The sequence below is a fragment of the Populus nigra genome, chromosome 14, assembly GCF_951802175.1.
Source record: "Populus nigra chromosome 14, ddPopNigr1.1, whole genome shotgun sequence".
NCBI classification, from domain to species: Eukaryota; Viridiplantae; Streptophyta; class Magnoliopsida; order Malpighiales; family Salicaceae; genus Populus; species Populus nigra.
Window position 1 is genome coordinate 188,745 of NC_084865.1, and position 25,612 is coordinate 214,356.

Below are 25,612 nucleotides of genomic sequence, written 5' to 3' on the forward strand. Positions count from 1 at the left end.
GGCTTGGCTGTGGTTGTGGTCAGGGTTTACTTTCAAGTTGCAAACTTTCTAAATTGTAAATTTCGAGCAGTTAGCGTTCAGGTCTGCTAACCAGTTGGATGCTCCCAATTCAGATCCAAAGACACGAGGATCTGTTCAATTGAAATGCTTTCAGTAACACATTCTACGCTCGGATCAATTTGAGACAAAATTGATCAACTCAACTTTGGCCTGTTCACGTCTAGACAAATCAAGTTAATTAGCTTCGGCTGTTTAAATGGAGACCAATTGGAACAGTCGCAACGAGAGTAGCTTGTCTCCACAAGAACCTTCTCTTCTGCACTAGCAATTTTCCTGCCATTTATAGCCGGTTTGATTTAGCAGCAACTACCATAGATCATTTTATTTTTATTCAACAATTTGTTAGATCTACTAAAATTTGGCAAAGGGATGATCGAATAACAGACTTTCCTGCATTATAATAATGCCAACTTCAACAACATGCCATGGGAAAAATCTCAGCAGGAGCTTCCTTTCACTAGATATCCACTTTAAGCTCCCACACTCAGATAAGAGAGATTTCTTGCAAGGAGAAACTATTAACCAACTGGCGTTCTTATGTAGCAATATCACAGATGGGCAAGACCCAAAACTACTCAAGTGGAACCCGCATTTAACAGAAACAAGGGAGTCCCATCAACAGACCGTACTGTTATATGTCCCATCTCTTTTTAACACGGAACATTAGTGCTGAAGTTTTGATGTCATCTTGTGGCACTTGCAGCATAAATTGGACCTTCATCTTCATCGGGGCGGTCTTTGCATTGCCACCTTCATCTCCAACCTACAGCATTGAGATTGTGCATTACAAGGTCATATATTAACGCCTCTTGAATTCCGTTACCAAATAAGAAACGTGACTACTTTACATATACTAAGTTGCGAAAAGGGTTATGATCCTCAGTTATTGAATTTCTATTTCCTTCTTCCAAGTATCATGGCATCCTAATTCCTAAAAAGTTACTGACTTTTGAGATGCAATCTTACCATACTTGGCAATGCGACGGTAACATATTATGCTGGTTGTTCATATTCATACTTCAATGTAATTAGTCTTTTTTGGGTGCTAAAGAGCCAAAACTATATACATTAGAAAAATGGACTAAATCTGTAGATCATAAAGGCAAAACTTCAAAAATGCCATGTCAAAACATTAAAGGCACTACCCTCTCTGCTTTAGCACGTACAACAAGGAGTGGTTATGTAACTACAAATCTTTATAACATAGGGGGAAAATGACAAAATGGTTTTATCACTAATCAGAACAAGCTTGCAATGAGTTTAAATTATCATTAAGAGATGGAAGACCCATCAACAGTGACTCTGTCACTGTACGAGTGCAAAAATTGTGACACTTGCCCAATAGGTTGAGATATAATTACAATTGAAGACAAATAATGATGACACCCATCATTAAATTTCATCATTTGAAAAGCAACGGTTGAAAATCTTAATAAATAGGAATACTTACCCAAAGCGATGCCCAGCCAAGACGCACCTCTGAATCATAACCAGCTTTTAACTTGAAATCCTTCCCATAGGTGTGCTTGTACACAGTACTCCAGTTGTTAGTATCAAAATTGTACCAGTAGCTGCATCACACATTAATACATAACAACCCACTTAAGAATCTACATTAACATAGATGAATGTCCAAATAAAATGATAATATTAAAATCTGATAAGCTTGCACCCTCTCTTCAATTCCCTGAAAAACAGTCAATCGAGCTACATTGCAAGTCTGCGGATTGGGATAAGTTACTAGGGTGTGTTCTCCCCTTCTCCACTAACTGGAAAGACAGACATTTATCCCTCTTAAAAACAAGAAACTATTGAGGATGACTACGGTCATGCATTCATTTATAGGAGCGATACAAATCTTGGACATGCATCATCCAAGTTAACACATTTGTCAAAAGGACATATATGGATACAAATTGATAATTCTAATTTCCATTCCCAGCCATACCTAAGAAATCAAAAGTACACATCACGAGACATGAAACAAGGACTTCAGTGTATGGAGAGAGAAAGAGAGGATACTCCTCCCCTGGATTTGGATAAAGTGTATAGAGATTGTACCTCAACTTATTCGAAGGAGTGAACCGACGCTTGAATGCAAATGATAAAGCATTCGAAGGCAGTGAAATGCTAGGGATAATGGAAAGCGCCTCATCCTGCAATGAATTCAAAACTCTTCAGCATATCCCATATAAAGGCACTATAAAGACACCGAAACACCACATAAAGCATGTAATCAATCCAGAAAGAGCCATGAGACCACCTGGGCAAAAATTACTCATTTGCATAATCCAAAATCCATTCAAAAATTATATTCATTGTACAAGTATAGATATCAGGGACCAGTACGAGAGGATGCCCGGGCAATTAATCGGACAACACATGCAAAAATGATCTTAGTGAAATATAGCCTTACCTTGTAGCAGTATTTCAGTTTCAAATCTTCATCACTAAATTGAGCAGTGCAGAGGCCATTCATTAACTGACTTTTGACAACACCACTAACTGACAATGTTCTCCTTAGTTCCTCCTCTTCTTTCTCCTCCAATGAAACTTCACCAAGCGGGAATTTTAGGGTTGCCCTCGGCTGCAACAACAGGAAGACCATATATGTGAACAAAAGGAGGGGAAAAAGTACAAAAAGAGACCATCTTTTATTTTCTCCTCCAACCCCAATCAATATCCCAAAGCCACAAGCCAAAATTCCCCAGTGAGTCGCCAGAAAACAAGTAAGAACAAATTTTTGAATCCCCTAAAAGTTCCCAACTTTGAAAATGTTACACTGTTTAACAATAACATGAATGAAAAATGGTGGAGCTTAGTACTTACCACTCCAACAGTTGGAACAGGAGATGAAATTTCAAGTGCATAACCAGGATCACCCAAGTCAGCAACCATAGCCACCTCTCCTTGCTGTGCCTACAAACAACAACAACCCATGTCAAAAATAAAAAATAAAAATTAAAAGAAAGGAATCACCATGGAAGAAACAAAGTTGAAGTGAAAAAATTGGACCTTGACATCATGGGCAGCCTTAAAATGCAAATTAGGACCAAGATCAAAAGAGCCCTTAACAAGGGCATTATGTTCTTCAAGGTCATAATGAATGGAGAGTAGTTTGGAAGTGAAAGCAAACTGGGGTTGAGAGAGTTCACCCTTGTTGTTGTTTTGAAAAGAAAGTTTGAACTTGGCAAAGCTATCAAGGAGCTTACAGGAAACTTTGTGGAAGAACAAAGACGTGTCACTGTCAAACTCGGAGGTCACTCTAAGTTTTGGTCTTTTTGAGAGTAAACAAGTTTTACATGATCGTGGAGGAGGAGGTGGAGGTGGAGGTGGGTCTGTATGTGGGATCGGTGGGACCATGTGATTAGGGCTTGGTGGAAGAGGAGGGGGAGGAGAAGATTCAGCCATTGTGGTGGTGGTGGTTAGGATGATTGATATTCGATTCTCTCCCACTTTTTTTTTTAGAGAGAGAGAACAGGAAATCCCTGTGGGAATTTTTGGATTTTTAAGGCGGAAATTTAGATGGGGGAGCTTGTGGATTTTGATTTGATTTTGGGAGATCAATAAAAAATTGAAATTTTCTTTGTATGAACTTAGTTGATCTCCATGATTAAGTAATGTTGTGCTCTGCTTCATATAGTTTAAATCTTTTCCATAACATTGGATTGTTTAAAAGATTCTAATATGCAATCTTTAGTTATTAGATAAGTTAACAATACTTAATATAATATTTAGTTACATAAAGGATATGTTCTTTGCAAAAATAAAATTGAAAATAATTTTTTTTTTAATCGCAATCCTTACCACTAAATATATTTTTATTATTTATATTATTTATATTGAGATAAAATAATTAATTCATAAAAAAATTGATTATATCAAATTCATGAGGCAATAAATATTTTAGTTTATTATGGATAAGGACACTATTGCTAACATAATAATCTTTATGTTTTATTAGAAATTAAAATTAAAATTGAATTATCTACCTGTATAAAATGAAATATCATTCTTTTTTTAAGCAAATTTAAGACGGAATATACAAGCAACTAGATTGGTGACCTACATAAAGAAGTAGGCTAGACTAAAAAAAAATTTCAACGTGAAATAAAATATTTAGGCGACTATAATATTTTTAAAAAAGTAAAAAAAATTTAAAAGAAAGATTATTAATTTTATTGGATTCAATAACATTGATTAAATTTATGATATGATAAAAATAGATAATAACAACAATAAATAAATTTTAAAAAAATAGTTTAGGTCAAGGTCAACATGTTAAATTCATAATCTAACTGAAATTGAGATAACATTATAGAATGATAAAATTATAAAAAATTAATTGTAAAAAAATTTGAAAAAAAACATAAATCAGTCCGGTCTAATTTTTCAAACTTGTGATTTGGGTTTTAAGACCGAAATCATCCCATTGAAGGTAAACTTGAAAAAAACTATGAAGTCAAATTCCATAACAAAATTCCAATTTATAAAATGTTGAGAGATGAAATTGAAAAAGAAAGTTCCAATAAAAAAAAAATTAAAAACTAAAATAATAAGAATTAAAAGAATAAGAATTAAATCTAACATAAATTAAAATGAAATAAAATATTAAGAAATGCAATTGAAAAGATAATTCAATGAAGAAAATGATATAAAATTTAAGGGGTGAAATTGGAAAGATAACTCAATTAAAAGAATGATTAAAAAAATAACAATCAAAAGAATAAGACTAAATTTAAAAGGGAAAAGAAAATCAGAGGATGATTAAAACAAATTGAAAGAGAATTTTATTTTTATGAATTATTTAAAATAAAATAAATAATAATAAAAAGAATAAAGACCGAAATTAAAAGAAAAATAAATCGAAAGTTTGCTTTGAAAATATGCAAGGAGGGCATCAAAAATCGAGGAAGAGGGGAAAAAATTAAGGAAAAAAAATGTTTATCGACGCAAAACCCAATATCTTTTAGCTGTATGTGCCGCCTAAGAATGTAGACAACATCGTGAGGATTAAAAAGTCATTGTGAAAGCTAATATTTGATCATTGGATGATGTTATATACACCATCTGAAAAGCACAAACGTTTCTGCGTGCGTCATGGTCTACATATACAACCCACTTCTTAACATTAAATAATATTTTATTTATGCTAAGAAAACTAAATTACTCATAATTAGACATAGAAATAACATAAAAACCAAAAGAAAAAAAGATATAGAATAATAATAATAAAAAAACTAATCGTAGTTAAAGACAATTGGAAGTCAAAGGCATGTGATCATTTTATTATACTTTTAAAATGAAAGTCGAAATATAATGTCTGCCAGTGCATTATTATTAATATTATTATTGCTTCAAAGGGTATATTAATCATTTTATTATATATAAATTAACAAAAAAAACCACTATACCCCATTGCGATTGCCAATTGTATATTTTTTGATGGGGACAAAATCATAAATTTATTTATTAATTAAATCCACAGTATCAATAAATCCAGAGCTATAATAAATTTGCCACAGTGAAAATCACCACCCCTCTTACTTTCTTTTAATTGATTAATGTTATGAGTCCTTAAACAATGGTGTTGGAAAAATGAAAAAACGTAAGAGCCGAAGTAGAAGATTTCTGAAACTATAAGGGATAAAAATAAAATGTAGTTTATCTGAAAATATACAATTGGCCCATGCAGGTTTATCCCTTATAGGAAAAACTACATTTTAACCCTTGTCAAAATATACGAAAACATGGGATAAAACTACTGATTGGCCCATGCAGGTTTCGAACCTGCGACCTTCGCGTTATTAGCACGACGCTCTAACCAACTGAGCTAATAGGCCGTTACAACACGTTTCGGTGACAAAATGTATTCTATTATAAAACCAAATTCTGCAAGCATTCCGAGCTTATTCCCTTCTTTCGTGCTTTTTCATGAAGCAAATGCAATGGTCATTTTGTTGGGTGTTCATGAAAAAGTGGGTATTCTTGCCGACTTCAACCACCGTGTTCTGCTCTCCATCAGATTCCTGCAATCACGCACGTTATAGCTTTGGATTTTCGAAGCTTACCCTTGACATGCTTTAGTTTTGGTTTCGGAGTTCGGTTCTGACAGCCTTTCCCGTCTCCTCCTTCGCAAGGAAAACGGTAGGGTAAAATACTGCCCCACTAATAAGCCTCCTCCAGGCTAGCTCGTGCAAAACACAGTTCAGTTCCTGGTTCCAATAATTTGCCTAGAATCATAGAAAAGAGATGGAAGGAAGAGGGAGAACAGGTATTGATAGCACAATTTTGTTTGATATTTCGAGTTTCGCATTTATCTATAAGAATTAGTTACTCCCCCCAACAAGGGTTTTGTTCCTTTTCACTTCGACATCATGCAAAGCTAAAACTTGACGAAAGGCAAAAAGAAAAAAGAAAAACTGTTTTTAGAGCATCCATGCCCATATGCAAGATACCAACATGAAAGAAATACCAGACCCTTGTAGCAAAATTAACCCTTGATCCTGAACAAGCTACTACTACAGATGGACAAGCCTTCCTAAAACCCCTGCCATCTACACCATATATAGAAGACCACTCACTTCCCCCCACCCCCAACATAAACTTACAAGCACATCTATTAGAACCAAAACTGAACTCTGTAGAAATACCAAGTCATGCGATATTAACAGCAGCCGGCTTCCCTCGACCCATTGCAAATCCTCTAGTGCCATCTGGCATCCGTGGCCCTGGAGGTTGCTTGGCCATTGCTGGATGCTCACCAATAACCGCATTATTTGAAGGGGAAGTTCCCAGATGATTTCCACGGTTATTGTGATGGCTGTTATGATGGTATTGACCTCGCCCACGTCCCTTGCCCCTCCCCCGGTTACGCCCTTTTCTCTGCGCACCTTCCTTGTCATTGGCATGATCCTCTCCCTGCTAAAGTACAAGGATGTCAGTTCACCAAGTGCTGAAAATGTCATTTTGTGTGACAATAAAATGAGGATGCTTTCAAAGACTTGAAAATGAAAGCAAATGTTTTTCATGTATTTTTTCGTCAGCAGAAAAATTACAAAATCTAGGATGCTGGCAGTTCTGTTGGATAATGCATGTATCATCATAACATAAACATTCCTTTGTTATCCCGAAGACTGGTAGCTTTTTCCTCTCAAATCAGCCTTCTCCCCTCTTTTTGACCTCATGGGATGACACGAGAAAAACCAATTCAACCCCCCTAATTCTTTTCCTAATCATAAATTTTATTGCCACTATTAATCAAGCTTCCTACTCTATTTGGTATATATAGTGAAACAGAAAGCAAAATCAAACAAGTCCAGATTCTAATTGTCCAGTAACACAAAGCCTATACCATGTCAGTCCCAACTGGCCAAGCAAAATGATATTTCTGTAGAAAATGATTTTCAAAATCATGCATGTTCACATTCAATGGAATTTTGCTAACACTCACAGAATGCTCATGTGAATGGGCATCATTCTGCTGGGACAGATCTTCTGTCTCTTTGTCATTCGGCATTTGCTCAGTTGCAGAAATCTCATCTTCCTCTGAATGCCCTTGACCATCATGCCCCTTCTTGCCTCGTGCCTGAGTGGATTTTGACTAATGATGGAAGAAACAAGCACAAATCAAGGGACTAAGCGAACTCCAAAAACATAATTAAAAACTTGCAAATCATTAACTGAAATTGGCAGAACTTTATCGTCGCATCCAAAAGTGCACATCATGACTCATGAAACCATGTCATCCTACAGTGGGTAGGCATTGGTTGACAGGGCTGGAGGAAAAAAGAGTGAATTTAAAACCTTTACCACACCGGATATTTGAACTGCCAATACCATTAAATGGAGACTCAAGGGTTTTAACACCCACCAAGGTTGCGTACAGAGTATTACATATATGACACCCATTCCTATTTTCACCGCACTCTTTTAGAATACTTAGCTATTCCAGTAATTATTCTCCCACTCTCAATCTATCTAATATGAATCATAAACCTTTCATCATACTTTCATTGACTTTAATGGTTCAGAACCAAATTTGAATAGGTTATTTCATCAACTTTAATGTTTTGGAACCAAATTTGCATAGGTTAGAATTCACAAGCATGCAATACTCCATTTAAGAACTATTTTATTAGCACTTGCTTCCTAACTGATTTAGTATTATCATATACGAAGATTTATCAAATCAAGGTGAGATGAAACTTATAAGTTGGTATCTCTAGCATTATTCTTTAGAAATACAGAGCAGGAAGAAAAAAAGACATGAAAGGAAGAAAGATGAAGACAATGTTTTCGTATATACCCCACGCTTGAGCATTAACCGAACCCTAAGACCACTCCTCCAGTTTCCCTCATCGTTTAGCTCAGCAACCTACATAATAGCATGTGCACTTGATTAGTGTGCACTTGATTAGTGCAGTGAGAAATTGATGTTGGGAAAGCACACCTAAGCAAATCATGAAAAAAACAAACTACTTACTGCTTTCTCAGCAATCTCAATGGTCTCATATTCCACAAATGCATGCAACTGCAAACGATACAAGGAGTTTAAATTTTATGATTTTCATGTTTAGATGACAAAAATAATCAAGAAAAGGTTAAAAGAACCAGCTATCTGTTAAAAATAATTGATGAATGGAAAACAAAAAACGAAAGCATTAACAGTTAGAGCAAAGCATATGCATCTTCCTTTGGCAGGTAGGCCATACAGTAATACATCTCTTGAGAAAACTACAAACTTAAAGGTTAATTCTTAATAGTTATACTAACCATAACCTTGTGCTGGCAACAACTGATAAGCGAACATGTAAGACCAGATACCAGGTGGCTATTCCTCTAGGTCTTTTTTTTTCTAAGTTATTTTAATAGCTTTTATTTATAATGTTTTGAAATCATGTTACATTCCGCATCTTTTTTTTAATGTAAATCTTTTTCTAACCTTTTCTGTTTATCTCACCAAGAGACAGAAACGCATGATGATGTTGATAAGGATTACAGATATGCAAAACATAACTGATGCCTAGGCATGCATGCATATGTACCTTGTTACTGAAATGCATCCCATCAGCTTTTGCAGATCTAGATGCTGAAGAAGCACCACCACCAGAAGTTTGAGGTGGACAGGTACGAATTGTCTTCACACTGAAAAAGGAAAGGTTAACAGTATGAAATGTCTAATATTAATATATTATATCTGGCATGATTTAAGTAAAAGGCTAAACCACCCAATTAAATATCATTATGAACAGAAATGATCTCGGCACCTCCCAACAGCAGAAAATATCTTCATGAGGTTTTGGTGGCAATGATCCTCAGGTAAATTTTCAGCAACAACTATACGAGACTAGAGATCAAGGAAAATGTTAGAAACAAAACCACAACTTTTCTCTCTCTAAACTATGAATAAAGAACAAAATACAAACTTTCATGCATTCAGCCAAAGACAAAAGGAATTGCCAACAATGATGCCACCTAACAAAAGATAGTGGGTAAAAGAAAACACACTTGCAACTCCTCAACATCTGAATCAGTTAGGGGATGCTGGCGCCTTACTTTCTTTCCATCGTCACTAACTACCTGGAGGATGTACTTACAGCGAGGTCAACAAAAACAACTGGAAGAAGTTGTGCCAACAAATAGGATTAAGGATGATGAAAGCAATCACGATAATTGTCTATGAAAGAGCTTACAAGCTTTGTTGAGTTCCGCAGAATGTTAGCAAGCTGAGAATTACTGTTTATGGCAGCTTTAACCTTCTTAAAGGAAGCAACAACAGATATTGGCACTGTATTAAAGCAAACAAGGACTTAAAATGGATATGAGATAATTGATATAACAACAATTCAGACAAAAATTCTGAAATAACAGTTGGGTAAACAATGTAGCTACTAATAGTATAAGACTCTTGCTTAATTTTATGTTTTTAAGAGTTACTTAGGAAAAAAGAGGGAAAAAACTACTTCTTGGGAGATGCATGGACAAACTGCATCGATACAATTCACAAAGAACTTCAACAAAACCACAATTTCATTATTTCTTGATTCTAACTTCAATAAATAGCTACATTTACAACTTATCATAGCTGGTTATCAAAGGGTTGTTTATCCAATTGTCATCATAGCTACATTTCCAAAAACAAGTCGTACTCTCCAAATCATTATAAAGAGATCAAAATAAAAAGAAAGTAGTACTAGGCACAACTTTAAAAAATAATTGAGTGAGAAGTCGATAATGATAACATTGCACTGAAACCATACCATATAGAAGCACTAAACAACATAAGTTAAAAAAACCTTACCATATCCTTCAGGATCTTTGGTAATAAACCTCATAAGATGATCAGTAGTGGCCAGGTTCAAATCACTGAAATAGTACTCCACCTGCAAATAGTTATGAGTGAATGCCAAACCAAAAAGAAAGACAGTTATTTACAGTACTCAACATGAAACCATAGGTTTCTTAAATCATGTTTCTAACACTTCAATTCATCCTATTGCCCACTACCTCTCTCATTATTCCTTCCTAGTACTACAATTTACCCCATGTATCTATTAGTGAATATCAAACAAACCCAATTCATCAACAATCTAACTAGATTATTTGGCAGCACTTAGTGTGTGTTTGGTAATGTGGGTCAGGTGCTTTTGCAAGAATGTATCAATCTGATGCTTTTTTGGGTGCTTTTCGCATATCAAAACCATCCAAAAGCATCCATTTTGAAGCTTTTACAACCCAAATGAACCTCGAAAAACACCATCAAAAGCAGCCCAAATGCAATACCGAATAGAGCTTTACTCCAGTACATTGTAAACTAGGTTCGTGATGATTTTGTTTTTCATGTTCACAATAAGCACAATATTCAAGACTTCTACCATATCCAGTAGCATTGTAATTACATCTTAAGTCCCCATTATTTGCAAAAATCAATAAGAATAACTTGAAATTTCTTTTCATATAATCTAAGCTCAACTTAATTAAATCAGTGAACTTAAGTACTAACCCTAAATTTGAAGAAAGAAAAACAAATTGGACAACTTGAAAACTACCTGATTTAAGAGCTTATTCATAGCTTCATCACTTTTACTGTCACTCTTTGAGGCATGATCAGAAGAAGCAGCTGCATCCTTATTCCCAATAACCTCGACCTCTTCGTCAGAGTGCTGCTGCACCTTTTTAGAATTATGCTGTTGATGATGCTGGTTATGATTCCGAACAGGAACATACTGTTGGTGCTGATTATGATGCTGCTGGTGGTTGTGAAGGTGGTTATGGCTGTTGTGATGGTGGTTATGGTGGTGGTGGTGGTTTTGGACGGGGATGACGTGAGGCAAATGTACAGGGCTATGAATCGGAACATGAAACGGGGAAGGTGGTGGATACATATGCATCATAGCGGCGGGAGGAGGCGGAGGAGGAGGGATCACGGTCATTCGAGGTGGAGGTTGAGGTTGAGGCTGAGATTGGGGGCGCGTGGGGACAAAGGCTGGAGCTTGCGCGTTGAGTTTACTGAAGGACACGTTACGAGAAAGCGAAGGACCAGAAGAAGAAGAGGATTGATCTAGGGATTCAGGTACAGATTCTACTATCGCTACCACTTCTTCTTCTTCTTCTTGATTTTGTTGTGCCATTTCTATTTGATTTAGGGTTTTTTTTCAATTTTTTATTTTAGGGATTGGATGGATCTAGTGCTTTTAATTTTAATTTTTTCGGGGAGGTGGGGCCCTGGGGAAGGGGGAGGGGGGCGGAGGAGGTAGCACCGGGAAGGGAAGACAATGGAGAGGTTTTCTCGGCTTCATTGCTTCATCTCCTTCCCTTTTTATACAGCCCGCTCACTCCCTTTTTATGCCGAAACTTTACTTTAGTCCCTATATTATTATATTATTTAATTTAATCCTTAAATCTATTTTATTATTATTCTTATCTATTTTGACGAAAATGTAATATACATTGGACAATGTCATCCCGTTATCCTTCCAGTGTTAATAGTAATAAAAACATTCTCAAGCTGTCTAGATTAAGTTTAGGGTAAAATTGATAAAATCAATAGGCTCAGGACTTAAATGACAATAAAATAATACATTAAGGATTAAATTTTTGAGGTTTTCCTATAAAATATCCATCAAATGTGGACCCTATTTATGTTATTTATTTTTTCTTTCCTATTATTTTTTATTTTATTTGTTAATATTTTCAAGTTATTTAAATTGTATTTATTGAAATACATTTTAAAAATATATTTATTTTTAAAAAATATTAAATTAATATATTTTAGTATTTTTCAGTTATTTTAATGTCTTGATTTTAAAAACAAATAAAGATATAAAATAAATTTTCAAATAAAAAATGCTTTAAAAAAATAATATACAGCACAACATTAAACACGTAATTAGTCATAGTAATACAAGAAATAAACCCATTTTAAATCGTCTTTGCTCTCACGTTAATTAATCTATTCTTAAGCCAAAAAATGTGGGAATCAAACACTTATCCCCTGAGTCAAGCCAAGGTTGCTCCATGTCGATTTCTTCGTTTTTGTGGAGAGGATGGTGAAGTGGCCATTGTCCTTTTGTTTTCATCTTGTGTGGGAAGGTCCCTAAAATGGATTAAGGGCGGGTGTCTGAACTTTGTATTTAGCCTGATCTTTATAAAACGATAATCATGACCATGATCATCATTATTCCTTTCTTGATAATGATAAATAGTGGCGGGCTGGTCCATCCATGTCTTGTGGGGTCTATGCATGCGTGGTAGGGATGGCTGTCAGGGTTCTTAACTTGAGTACTGCCCGATTTTAAAAAGCCAGTGAGCAAGACGACTTTACATGGCTTTAAATGTTTTTCTCCATCAACTACATGTTCATTAGCTCTGCCGGTTTAATTTCCAGTTATTCTCTTGGTATATGATCTTATTCGGCTAAAGAAAAGACCACAGCTCAGCTTCCAGCACACGAGCATGGCTTTCTATTTCCTCTACTTTGACTCGAACTTCTGTCTATATAGCATGCCAAATGGCCAGTACAGCAATATCATCGTGTACTTCCTTGAGCGATGGGGGTAATTCACATCCACAGTCACATGGTCACCAGTGCCTTCCTGAATCTGAATTCTTTTCAGCCCCAGCAAAATAGGCAATGGCAAGAGATGAGAGGATGTAGATTTGCATGCACGTTCAGAAATATACTAAACTTGACTCAGCTACAAAGATGATGGAGCAGTTGAAGTTGCTGCTAAATTACCCGGATGCATCTACAAGTTATATATCGCACTGAAAGGGTCGGGGTCGCGGTCTGTAATAGATTGATTGTAACTTATATTCCAGAATGCAGTTGGCTTCTCATGATGCAGCCCGGAAAAAGATGTAACCGAAGAGAATAGACTCGAGAGACCAAACAACAGGAATATCAAGAACAAGGACACCTAGCAAAATTGGATCCAGTAGGAATGGTGGATGCCAATCTACTACAAGAACAGAGAAGCATTTCTCAGTGATACTTTCTCATTAAGCATCTCCGGTTTCTACCATGAGAAACCACTCATCAAATAAACAAGATAGATCATCAAAAGATTAATCAGGCCTTTGACCGGTAAAAGATGGAGACTGCAAAAGATATGTAGACAAGAAAACATTACTTGCAACTGCATCGAAGCCAAAGATGGTAAGATCAAGTTTTCTTGCAAGCCAATTCACAGCATCAGTGACCAGCTCAAGATCAAAAGAATGAATATTGGTCTTGAAGGAATCTGCATCTATATAGTGCTCAGTACTGATGGGTAGAGATTTTAAGCTGCAGAGGTTAAGCGCAACATTATCAAAATTGAAAAACATATGACATTATCATAATGCAAGTAAGCAGAAAGCAAATAAAGAAACCAACTGCTACCTGTCAAAGAGTAAAGGTCCGAGTTCATTTCTTTCAGATGATTTGGTCAAGACATTAACATTTGGTATAGATTTTTTTACCGCATAGAAAAGTCGCTCACCCAAGACATAAATCTTGAATATATTAGATGAATGGTCCACGTACTCCTGCAATGCCAAAAAAAAAAAAAAACTGTTCACAATCAGGAATACAAACACTAATCATTGTTCAGCTGTTTCCAGTTTAGCATACACAATCAGTGAACGTTCATTGATTCATATATCTGTAGTGCCAGAATACAAGACCAAAAAATCAAACCAAACTTGGCACAGTACTTTTGTGCTCACCTGAACAATTGCTGGAAGAGGAAAATTTAAATCTTTAAAATCTTCAACTCTAAAGATGATTGCCTGTAACGAGAGAATCATCTTTTTTTAAGAATTGCACTAAAAATCACTATAGTCCCCTAGTAAAGAACCACAAACAACGTCCAAAATGTCAGAAATGTAATAATGTGCCCAAGTAAACCCGAATGATGGAGCTCGGTCAGTTCCAAATCTCGGACTGATCAGTAACCTAGGATGCTTATCCAGACAGCTGGTGCAGACCTCGATACTTGCTCTATATTCAAAATTGATAGCAGCTCTAAGCATCTAACTTTACAATGATGAACAAATCTTACCTGATAGGTATAGTACCTAAAATTGGAGAAAATACATGTAAAGTTGAGATATAATAATTAAGGAGCTAGCTTAGCGACCACAGAAACAGCCAAGTTTACATAGTCCCTGTTGCATTAAAGAGATGAAATCCTGATTAACATTTTAGATCATATGCAATCAATTAAATTCTTACCATACTGTAAGCATCAGCTACTCCACAGGAAACTTAAGGTTTCAGTATACTCGGAAGAGATAGTTTAGCTTCAAACTGCCTTTGTGCCAAATCAGGGTCGTTAAAACCATTTATCTACATATTTAAACTCTGGCTGTAACTAAATTTGAGGATAAAACAGTGAAATGTTCAAGAGAATATGCGTGAATGATGTCTTAATGTGCATCATGAAAATGGGTTCCAACATGAAAAACACCCAAGCAACATATGCTTAAACAACAAACAACACCAAAAATCATCTTATTAATTTTGCAGTGACAAGAAAGCTACTCATTTCAGGTTGTGTCCAATAATTCGTGTTTCAGTTTACTATTTAAAATAAATACCATTCTGATCAAAAGACCATTAGGAAATGGGGTCCTCTTACTGCCTGGTGACCTTTGTTGAGATCATCCAGCCCAAGAAGAATTTTTTGGACTTTTAGCCGATCCAATACAGGATTTATTTTATCGAGTGGATCAATTGTAAAGCTTTCAGAATGATGTTCCATATATCTGTAGAAGAAACGGATCCAAATATATTTTGCAACATGTTGATTTATCCTCACCATAACACTGTATAAACAAGAATTTGAAACTATCTTTGCAATTCCTGCATGCCTGGAGAGAAAGTAATTCTGTTTGTGGATTCTGAAGAATCGCTCAAGTCAACTGAGATAACCAGTTGAGTTGTAATTGAGATGGTAGGGGGAGCTCAAATGTGAGGGGTAGAAACATCAAACCATTTGGAGTAGGGTTCATGGGGAATGCACCCCTCTGCAACAAGGACAAAGACTAAGCTTGCAATTATAGACATATGTCGCAACTCCAATTTATACATGGGTAAAGATAGAGACATGCCACATGGAGTATGTACAATAAACAAGACAACCTAACAATTTCCCTGAATTTTTAAAACAAAATCAACGAAGAGCTAAGTCAGATTGAAATCTAGATCTAGAAAATAGAATGAATCAATTCTCAATAGCAATTCAGGAGTTTAATCAGGATACCGCAGCTTCACATTGAATTCTTTGCGTATCTGGAAAACATCTGTGATCCAAGACGCAAGTCTTTCTCTAATATCAGTAATACTTCCAATTTCTCTGTTAAGAGCTCACCTTGGAAAAAACTTCTTCACGAGAAGGCTTCATGATATAACCAACAGTCACAGCTTTGTCGCCAATTGCCTGATTGCAATTTGCAGAAAAGTTAGAGAACATTATAATAAAGAAATAAAATTGTCATTGTAAATAATTGTAGAAATGGATTTGCTACTTGAATAAAAATCATTCATTTCATACTAACCTTTTTCTATTTAAGCCACAGATTACCAAAGGCAACTCTTCCAGTTTACTGATACAAACCACACCTGAATTCTCACATGCACCAGCACCAGCACCTTCAACATCTAAAAGAAAGGAGAAAAAGAACAAGAACCCAGCTTCAAAAAATTAAACTTGAAACCTTAAAGACAAGATACAAAACAGAATCCACAGACATCAGCTACTAAACCAAAGTCAGCAATACCTAGAAATAACAAAACGGTACCAACAAAACTCACCAAAAACAACAATGATCCAACCCAAATTGCCTAATTGACCAATAGCATCCTTCTTGCTGTTAGAAACAAGATACAAAATTTCCCCTCCAATGTCACCCCAAGAGAGTGTAATCTCATTAACACTGTCACTAGATGATTCATCATTCAAGGGAAAACAATCAGAGGAGTATTGCATTGCCATTTTTTTCAAGTACTCCCACCAATAGCAAAAAGCAGATAAGAAATAGTTCTTTGAAACAACCATCTCATCGAAAACAAACTAGAAATATAAAAGGATCACCGGGGAAACCTTATTGTTAGGGAGATAAAGGTGAGTGAGAGATTCCAATGTGGAGGTTGGAATGGCGGAGCTTGCGGAGAAGAGAGTGAGCTGGAGGGTGGAAAGAGGTGGTCGCATGATCTTGAATTAGAAGTGACTCATGGATTATCACTCCTTTCAACAATGAACCCATTTTGGGTTTTCTTTGTCACTCTCCAGGTGAGTGAGTGAAGAAATGTAAAGAGAAAAGGAAGGTAAAGGAAAGAATAAGTGATGCTCTGTTTTAGTAGTAGAGAAGAGCAGAGCAAGAGATGCCTTGAAAAGGAAGGGTCTTTTGCATTGAAGTGCGTGCATATATATAAGATTTTTGATTTAGAGTTCAGAGATGGACTGGATATAACCAGAGAATATTATTCTTGTCTAGTTCAGTCTTTCATGAATATAGCATATTATGCGTTCACATACACAAATAAATAAGTTTAACTGATAAGTTCACTTATTAAATTCACATATTTCTATGTCAGGGTTCAAAAATGATTAAAAATTTGTTTATGGGTAAGAGATGCCTTGAAAAGGGAGGGTTTTTTGTATTGAAGTGCATGCGTATAAAAGGTTTTTGATTCAGAGTTTAGAGACCGTTATGGTTCCCAATGGACTGGATATCACTAGAGAGGACAAGACATTCACTTAAACAAATATTGTCCTGTCCAGTTCAGTCTCTCATGAGTCTAGCGCACCATGCGCTCACACACACAAGTAAATGAGTTCAACTAATGAGTTTACCTATTAGATCCACATGTCTCTTGGCTAATTGAGCTTCAAAATCCAAGTCGGGGTTCAAAAATTGTTAAAAATTTGTTCATGAGATACATAGCTTTGTGCAGGTTTTTGATTCAGAGTTTGGAGGCCGTTATGGTCCCCAATGAACTAGATATCACTAGAGAGGACAAGACATTCACTTAAGCAAATATTGTCCTGTCCAGTTCAGTCTCTCATGAGTCTAGCGCACCATGCACTCACACACACAAGTAAATGAGTTCAATTGATGGGTTCACCTATTAGATCCACACGTCTCCTAGCTAGTTGAGCTTCAAAATCCAAGTCAGGGTTCAAAAATTGTTAAAAATTTGTTCATGAGATACACAGCCTTGTGCCCCCCCATGTGAGATACACACAATTTTTGAACCTCGACTTGGAGACGTGTGGATCTAATAGGTGAACCCATCAGTTAAACTCATTTACTTGTGTGTGTGAGCGCATGGTGTGCTATACTCATGAAGACTGAACTAGACAGGACAATATTTGCTTAAGTGAATGTCTTGTCCTCTGGTGATATCCAGTCTATTTGGGACCGTAACGGCCTCTGAACTCTGAATCAAAAACCTTATATATACGCACGCACTTCAATGCAAAAGACCCTCCCTTTTTAAAGCATCTCTTACTCTGCTCTTCTCTGCTACTAAAGCATAGCATCACTTATTCTTTCCTTTACCTTCCTTTTCTCTTTACATTTCTTCACTCACTCACTTGGAGAGTGACAAAGAAAACCCAAAATGAGTCTAGCGCACCATGCGCTCACACACACAAGTAAATGAGTTCAACTAATGGGTTCACCTATTAGATCCACACGTCTCCTGGCTAGTTGAGCTTCAAAATCCAAGTCGGGGTTCAAAAATTGTTAAAAATTTATTCATGAGATACACAGCTTTGTGCAGGTTTTTGATTCAGAGTTTAAAGGCCGTTACGGTTCCTAATGGATTGGATATCACTAAAGAGGACAAGACATTCACTTAAGCAAATATTGTCCTGTCCAGTTCAGTTTCTCATGAGTCTAACGCACCATGCGCTCACACACACAAGTAAATGAGTTCAACTGATAGGTTCACCTATTAGATCCACATGTCTCCTGGCTAGTTGAGCTTCAAAATCCAAGTCGGGGTTCAAAAATTGTTAAAAATTTGTTCATGAGATCCCCCCCCCCCGGTACTTAAATTGGAATCAATAACTGAGTACAAAATGATACAGTGATGACAACTACAACAGCAATAAACCATTAGTTTAGCTCGTTGCCGTGACTCCAAATGTTATTTTAAAATTTTGGAATTTGAAGAACCACACAATCACATAATCAATATATGTCCACATGATAGCTTCCTTAATCATCAGACCTCTTGCCAGCAAAGTTTATGATTCCATAAGCCTTTCCATCAACAACTTGACAACAGTGGGAGCATCAACCGTCACGGCCACCTTAACTGTGGGTTTATCAGTCCATTCAGTCACTTCTCCAAACCTGGTTTATGGTAAGAAAAAGAAAACAAGAATCATTAGAAAGGCATTTAGTTTGACGAAGTTAATGATTTCAAGTATTCATGCAGTCTTACCTTTTCTGTTTGTCATATAATAATGTTAGTCCCCTTGTGATGCCAGTTGTCTGGACTCTAACAGCACCTTCTGTGTAAGTTAGAAGTGAAGGATTCACGGCTGCAAGGAGTGCTGTTGGATCATGAAGATACACTCCTACATCAATAACAGAACTAAGGATTAGTATTTTTGAGGATTCCAATTCCACTTAATCACTGGATATATCAATGAAGGCATTTTAGTAAACAAACCTCTCATGCTGTATGCTTCTTGATGATAAGAGAAGTACACCTCTAAAATTTTGCACAGGTACTGAGCAAATTTTCCATTTGACTGTATCAATTTGTCTCGCTCAGCATCTGCAAATAAAACAGGGAACAAAATCAATGAAACTAGAAATCATCAATGAGGGTGTTTTTAAAGGACACAAATTGAGTCCCACTGGCAGAGAATTGTGTAAAAGAAACCATTGCCTCTTGCATAACAAGTAACACAAATAAACGTGTTTAAGAAATGGTATTAGTGTTTTTAGTGTCTTGATCGCCAAGATTATTTATGCATAAAAAAGAAAAAAAGAATATCAGCTAAGGTAACACAATAATTGCCGAAGTAACACCTGTGAGAACAACTTGATGGGTAACATTTATCCCCACAGCCAAAATATCTGCTCCACAGGTGAAAACAATATCAGCAGCATCAGGATCGCCAAATATCTGGTCATCCAGTCAGGAGTAAGAAAGTTAGATAAAGAGATGGGGGAGTGGGGGAGCAGACTAGGATATGTGCACACAAAATCATTAGTAGGAGTGATACAGCTAACCGACAAACTATGCTTCCAAACTTTCTAATGACACTCTCTCAAGTCTCAGACCAAGACGTAAGGATCTTTCTAGAAAAGAGCAGATGAAATGTAAGTTCACTACAGATAACAAATCCCATAAAGAAAATTAAAATAAAAGAAGAAACAGCAAAGCTCAGATGTGCATATGGCCACTAAAACAGCAATATCTAGAAAGCAAAGACCACTGCAACAGCGGATTGACTGCATGGATTTGTGCAACTCACATTTGCCTCAGCTGCTGGATTTACATTCCCGTTTACTGAAAATGCTCCACCAAGAAGAACAATCTGCCCGATATTTTTGCAAAACTCAGGATCTAATTCAATAGCCTGCACAATATAGATGATCTGTTAGGTAATATACTAAATGAAATCTGCTAAAAAAATCCAAAGGACCAAGAATCTGACCAGAGCAATATTTGTAAGTGGACCCAATGCCACCACAGTGACTTTTCCAGGGTGAAGTTTTGCTTGCTCAACCAGAAAAGCAGCTGCTGACTGTTCGACTGGCTTTCCTTTAGGTGGGTCAAAATTCTGGTTGCCAAGTCCATCAGCACCATGGACAAAATCTGCAATGCGAAGTTTTGTACCTTTCTTTACAGGAAACAGAGACGCAATGAATAAAAAGAATTCTCGAAACTCAGCCACATATCAGTATGCATCTTGACATCCTCATTTGATCAGAGAAAATTGTGATATTGTGCGTGAAATTCAGAGTTAAAACCCAAAGAGCAGAAGTTGAAAATAAATAGTAAAAGACTTGTCACAATATCAGAAAACTAGCGGCTCCATGAGTAGACACTAAATCCATTAACACAAGGTTGTCCTTAGAAAACAACAACCATAAAGAGTCAAACCACACTTCTTTCCTCACCAAAGCAGACACAATGCTTATATGAAACTAACACAAGATAAGGATTAAAAAATTCTGAAAGGAAGCTAATATTGCACATAATCTATTCAACAATGAAGAATGAGTACATACAGTTATTGTGACATGAGATCCCTCGGCAACTGGAATATCAGTCCTCCCTGCAACCTCCAACTAATCCACAAACAGCACACAGAGAAATACTATAATTTGCAAATGGCTCAATATCATTTATATCATAAACCTTGGAAGTTCAAATCAGTTAATCAAATTTCAAATCTAGAAAGAGAAAGAATTACCAAATGCAAGGCATTCCTGGTGGCTAAAGTGGTATAAACATTCCCATATATAGTAGTAAGCCCAATCACCTCAACTTCAGGTGATCTCAAAGCAAGAAAGATTGCCATGGCGTCATCTGCATCGCATCAAAAGTTCAAATCTTTACAATAAGAAGACAAATTTGAGCCAGAAAAAATTGAAACAACAATTCTTTTTTAGCAAAAGATACAAACTTTCTCAAATCCCGGATCATGAAAAAGTCTAAAGATTCAGAATTTCAATTGATCCACTTTCTCAACAACCAAAAACATAACCCCACAGCAACAAAAAGAGAGACTGATATAAAAAAAACGTGTAATTAAACTTGATAATTTAACTCATTACTGGTGTCTAAACTCAAGGGAAATCCATCAATATTTAAAGGTCTAGATGTTAAGAAATTAAACAATAAAAACAAAAAGATTTGAGAATTAGAGGAGTCAAAAAGAAAGAAGGAAAGAAAGAAAGGGATACATATAATAATTACATACCAATGCCAGGGTCAGTGTCTATGATGATCTTCTTTGGTTCTGCTGCCATGGAGGTACCAGGTACAGGTGAGGTGAGCACTCCGATGATTTACTTGACTTGTTGAGAGGATTTTCACAGTGGCAGCTCAATTCCTTTTCCTTTTCTTTTTTATGCTTCGAAGGTAGTTTTTGGTATTTTCATCTCCAATATTAAAATAATATATTTTTTATATTAATACATTAAAATAATTTAAAAATATAAAAAAATTTAATTTTTCTTAAAAACACCACGACATGGCTATGCAAGCAAAAATGATAAAAGCATAATAATGAAACCGACCCAGGCAGAAGGAGAAGTTTTCAATTAATCCCACAACGAAAGGCCTTTCCTCAATTGTATCATTAAAATGCAAAGAAATCTCAATCAAACCCTTTTGTCTTTCTCGTAAATGCCCATTAATGGAGGTTGAAGGAATTTTGTCAAGCAAGGCCTCTAATTGCATTCACGAGCTGTGAGCAGGATTAGCAATTAGGATTGATCTATACATGCCATACATATATCCCCACTACATGCTTTGAATTTATTGGTTAATGTAAATGAATCTAAAGAAAATAAATTATCATTCTGTTCACAAACAAATGAATATCTATTGTAATATGTAGCTTTATGTCTTCCAATTTGAGTCCCTTGTATGGACTAATTGAGCTGCAAACAAAATTCATTGCTATTTGTATGGCTGACGTTCCCTTTATGTTCTTTTATGTCACTCCTCTAGTACTAATCTTTACTCCTTATCTCAGCTTCACACAATCTCTGGTACTAGGGCAGTGGTTTTGATCATAGATTATAGGTTTATACAGTGTATTTCATGATAATATTTTGACAAACAACGTTTCTAGCTGATGATTCAAGATTTTATCACTCAATTTTTGTATGTTTTTTTCAAAAACACAAGATCAAGAAAAACACTCCAATATAACTTTCCTGAACTCGTAAATGTGTTGAGCTAGCACGTAGTAGCCCTAGGTACACCTCATCATAAACGCAGTTGGGCATAGTAGTGCGTCAGGCCCATGCACATCTTGGGCCTAGCTAGTGCCTGCCAAGCCCTGGCACAACCTAGGTCTGGCACCTACTAGGCCCAAAAACTTGGCATGACGTGCTGTCAGGTCAACGAGATGGGTCTAGCGCACATTTCCCAAGAGTATCGAGCCTAAAAACTTTTGTCATCCCACCCTGAGCATTGTTAGATTCGTTACACCTATGGATTCAAACATGATACCTGGATCTAATGCCATTAATTCCATAAATTTTTTACATAAATCATAGTGGAGTTATTTCTAAACAAATATGCTTAATTAAATGAGTTTACATTCTACCAATACCATTAGGTGTATTAAAATCTCTCATAGTCTACCATGTCTTCATCTCTTAGCTGGATAAAATGAATGAAATATAGCTTACAATATATAATTAATGTACCACAAAGGTGAAATTACACTCCATCCTCTTCTCTCCATAAAAGGACAAGACTCGTTAACTATAAATATACCATGAATCCTTTAAAATAAAAGTTCATAATTTTTATTATTTACTGCATACATATTTTTAGAGTATCTTTCTCTATAATATTATTGTACTTTATCTCATTAAGAAGATGCTTACTTAAATATCTAAGGGTTCTCACATCAATCAGAGGAGGCCTTTTGCAGGTATTAACCACAAGTTATCTTGGCCTATCAAACACCAAGTACAAGCTATCAACCACAATGACAATTTACCCTTTTTTCCTTTCCTATAAAAAATAAAAAATAAATAATAATAACAAGAAGACTGATGATTTGACAAAAGCTGACTGAGAAAGATTTTCAAAGGTGGAGAAGAATCAAGTTGAAATTTTAAACAAATTTTGGAGCATAATTATACCCCATTGTATCCAAGACCAGAGAAAGAATACAAATTTAAGGTTAAATTAAATAATTTTTGGATGGATCTGCATAAAAATCAAGTCTATAAACATAATTTGATTTTCAATAAGCCAATTTGATTTAATCATGGACCAAACTAAAGTTTAATTATGTTGAAGAATTAATTTGGGTCCAATTAAAAGATTTAATTAGATGTAAGGACTTGATTATGCTTTTAATGAGTCAAATTAAATTTATTAGGGATTTAATCGGTAAACAATTAAGTTTGGGGGCCCAATTTGGGCTTAATTGAGAAGATTGAAATTTTAGAGAATCAAACTTAAATTTTACAAAGTCAATTGGTTCAAATAAGGGGTAAAATAACAAAAAAATCAAACTTTTAGGGTCGATTAGGGGCTAAATTAAAAAAATTCACAGCTAAGAATCTTTTTGAAAAATGTGCAGTTAGATTATATCTTATTTGAAGGTTTAGAACTCCACAATGAGCTCTTTAAAGATGCCAACTTGATCATCATGAACTACCAAGAAAGAAGATGAATAGAGGCTAAACAACACGTCACTTAGGTTAAACCTTAGAAATTAAGGTTTTTAATTTGGGATTTGGCAAAGTTTCAACTTAGTCCATGTTATTTCAATTGTGGTATATGCACCCTTAATTGACATTTTTTTTTCATACCATTTTACCTTTGTTAAACTCAATTATCAGCCCCTATGTTGGATGCTTTTTTCATTTTGGTTTTTGGTTCTAAATTTATGCATTTTAACCCTTAATTGACCAACAAACTTTTAATTTTTTCAATTTAACCCCTGATTTGGTAAATTTCAGCTCCTATATTCATGCATCTTTTCAAGTTTGATCTTTACTTTTGAATTTCTTCAATCAAGTCCTTAATTCCCAATCAAACTTTAATATTTATGCAATTAAACCCTTGATTTCACCAAATTAACTCTTAAGAATTGCAATTTGATCCCCAAACTTTAATTTCTTCTAATTAAAACCTAAATTGACTTTAAAAATTAATTTCTCATGCAATTAAGTCCTCAATAAATTCAAATAGACCTTAAAAAATTCTAATTAAGTCTTCAAGCATCCAATTTTAAATTTTTCTTCTCACATTAAATTTTCCTTGCTAATAGTCTTTTTCAATAAAAAATACACTGTTAAATTTTTTAATATTATATATTTGATCTTTCATAATCAGTCTTTGATAATTTTTTAGACATTATGGTATGCTCTTCTCACTAATATATATATTTTTTATTTTTTTCCGATACTTCTTTTATTTTTTTGTATTTTTTCTTTTCCTTTTTTTTTTGTATTTATATACAACCCCCACAAAAAAAGTTTCTTAAAGGTTTGTTGTAAAGAAATGTTTAGCCTATTTCTTTGTTTCTTTCTCTCTTTATATAACCATTTTCTTATTGGCTAGAATCGATCTTGCCGTCTGGCTTAGCTCCACCAGGGGTGGAGCAAGAGAAAAACATTAGGGAGGGCCAAATTATAAATTGGAGGGCCAAGAAAAAATTTCATTACTTTTATTACATATTTATAAGGGAGGCGGCCCCCCCCCGCCCAGGCTCAAAGCCTTAGACTATTATTATAGACCACATTTTGATGCTTGAGAGGATGCTGCAAAGAAGAGGAAAAGAAGACAACACACACACACACACACACACACACACACACACACACACTAGTATTATCTTCACCATCCTCATTCCTCACTGTGTTTTCGAGAACGGATGGAATTGGATACTTGAGATTACATGATCAACACTACATATTTATAGCCATATATGGTCTTGGACGAGCTAGCATACAAATTAAATATTGTTTTAGTGCAAAACAAGTCAATATTGTTTCTTTAACTTGAAAGGCATCAATTCTTCTTTTTAATTTATATATGGAATGTCACAAACAAACCCTTAAGAAATTTGATGCAATATAGCTAGACATCCATGGCAAGTAAAAATTTACATCTTAAACAAAAAAAAAAATCAATGGTTGCTTTCATGCAGTGTCATATCTTATCAATGAATCACATTTGATCAATTGTTAATGTATTGTAAGAGAAGAAATTAATAAAAATTAGAAATATATTTGATCAAAAAAATTTAAATAAAACATAAAATAAATTTGTTTTTCAAATAATTTTAAAAAGAATTTCTGTGTTTTAAAATATAAAGTACAAAAAAACATA

The 25,612-nt window shown here is 35.3% G+C and overlaps 4 protein-coding genes and 1 non-coding gene across 7 annotated transcripts; all 5 read right to left on the bottom strand.

The window, feature by feature from the left end:
* Positions 1–430: 430 nt before the first annotated feature.
* LOC133673083 (outer envelope pore protein 37, chloroplastic-like) lies at positions 431–3,717 on the bottom strand. Its single transcript, XM_062093710.1, has 6 exons — positions 3,076–3,717; positions 2,890–2,979; positions 2,477–2,647; positions 2,122–2,216; positions 1,511–1,631; positions 431–823 (listed from the first exon to the last, which is right to left on the bottom strand). Exons 1-6 carry the CDS (start codon positions 3,697–3,699, stop codon positions 692–694), a joined length of 1,233 nt encoding a protein of 410 aa, XP_061949694.1. The 5' UTR covers positions 3,700–3,717; the 3' UTR covers positions 431–691.
* A 2,112-nt stretch (positions 3,718–5,829) lies between these two features.
* TRNAI-AAU (transfer RNA isoleucine (anticodon AAU)) lies at positions 5,830–5,903 on the bottom strand. The gene has a single exon. It is a non-coding gene; the product is annotated as a tRNA-Ile (tRNA).
* Positions 5,904–6,337: 434 nt separating this feature from the next.
* LOC133673236 (la-related protein 6B) lies at positions 6,338–11,846 on the bottom strand. Of its 3 annotated transcripts, none has more exons than XM_062093973.1 (10): positions 11,112–11,846; positions 10,364–10,445; positions 9,756–9,850; positions 9,571–9,642; positions 9,330–9,409; positions 9,108–9,207; positions 8,546–8,593; positions 8,369–8,437; positions 7,514–7,663; positions 6,338–6,981 (listed from the first exon to the last, which is right to left on the bottom strand). In XM_062093973.1, the coding sequence occupies exons 1-10, from the start codon at positions 11,691–11,693 to the stop codon at positions 6,718–6,720; spliced, it is 1,542 nt and encodes a 513-aa protein (XP_061949957.1). In that variant the 5' UTR covers positions 11,694–11,846; the 3' UTR covers positions 6,338–6,717. The 3 variants fall into 3 exon arrangements, with proteins under 3 accessions (XP_061949957.1, XP_061949955.1, XP_061949958.1); XM_062093971.1 differs by having other exon boundaries at positions 6,338–6,984; XM_062093974.1 differs by lacking the exon at positions 9,571–9,642 and having other exon boundaries at positions 6,338–6,984.
* Positions 11,847–13,346: 1,500 nt separating this feature from the next.
* On the bottom strand, positions 13,347–17,023 carry LOC133673238 (inositol 1,3,4-trisphosphate 5/6-kinase 4-like). The gene is made up of 7 exons (XM_062093976.1): positions 16,361–17,023; positions 16,131–16,207; positions 15,918–15,986; positions 14,272–14,334; positions 13,946–14,091; positions 13,695–13,849; positions 13,347–13,523 (listed from the first exon to the last, which is right to left on the bottom strand). The coding sequence occupies exons 1-7, from the start codon at positions 16,602–16,604 to the stop codon at positions 13,399–13,401; spliced, it is 879 nt and encodes a 292-aa protein (XP_061949960.1). The 5' UTR covers positions 16,605–17,023; the 3' UTR covers positions 13,347–13,398.
* Positions 17,024–18,625: 1,602 nt separating this feature from the next.
* LOC133673237 (probable uridine nucleosidase 2) lies at positions 18,626–21,671 on the bottom strand. Its single transcript, XM_062093975.1, has 9 exons — positions 21,504–21,671; positions 20,994–21,109; positions 20,809–20,868; positions 20,232–20,417; positions 20,049–20,153; positions 19,600–19,696; positions 19,235–19,342; positions 19,004–19,139; positions 18,626–18,912 (listed from the first exon to the last, which is right to left on the bottom strand). Exons 1-9 carry the CDS (start codon positions 21,550–21,552, stop codon positions 18,804–18,806), a joined length of 966 nt encoding a protein of 321 aa, XP_061949959.1. The 5' UTR covers positions 21,553–21,671; the 3' UTR covers positions 18,626–18,803.
* Positions 21,672–25,612: the final 3,941 nt, after the last annotated feature.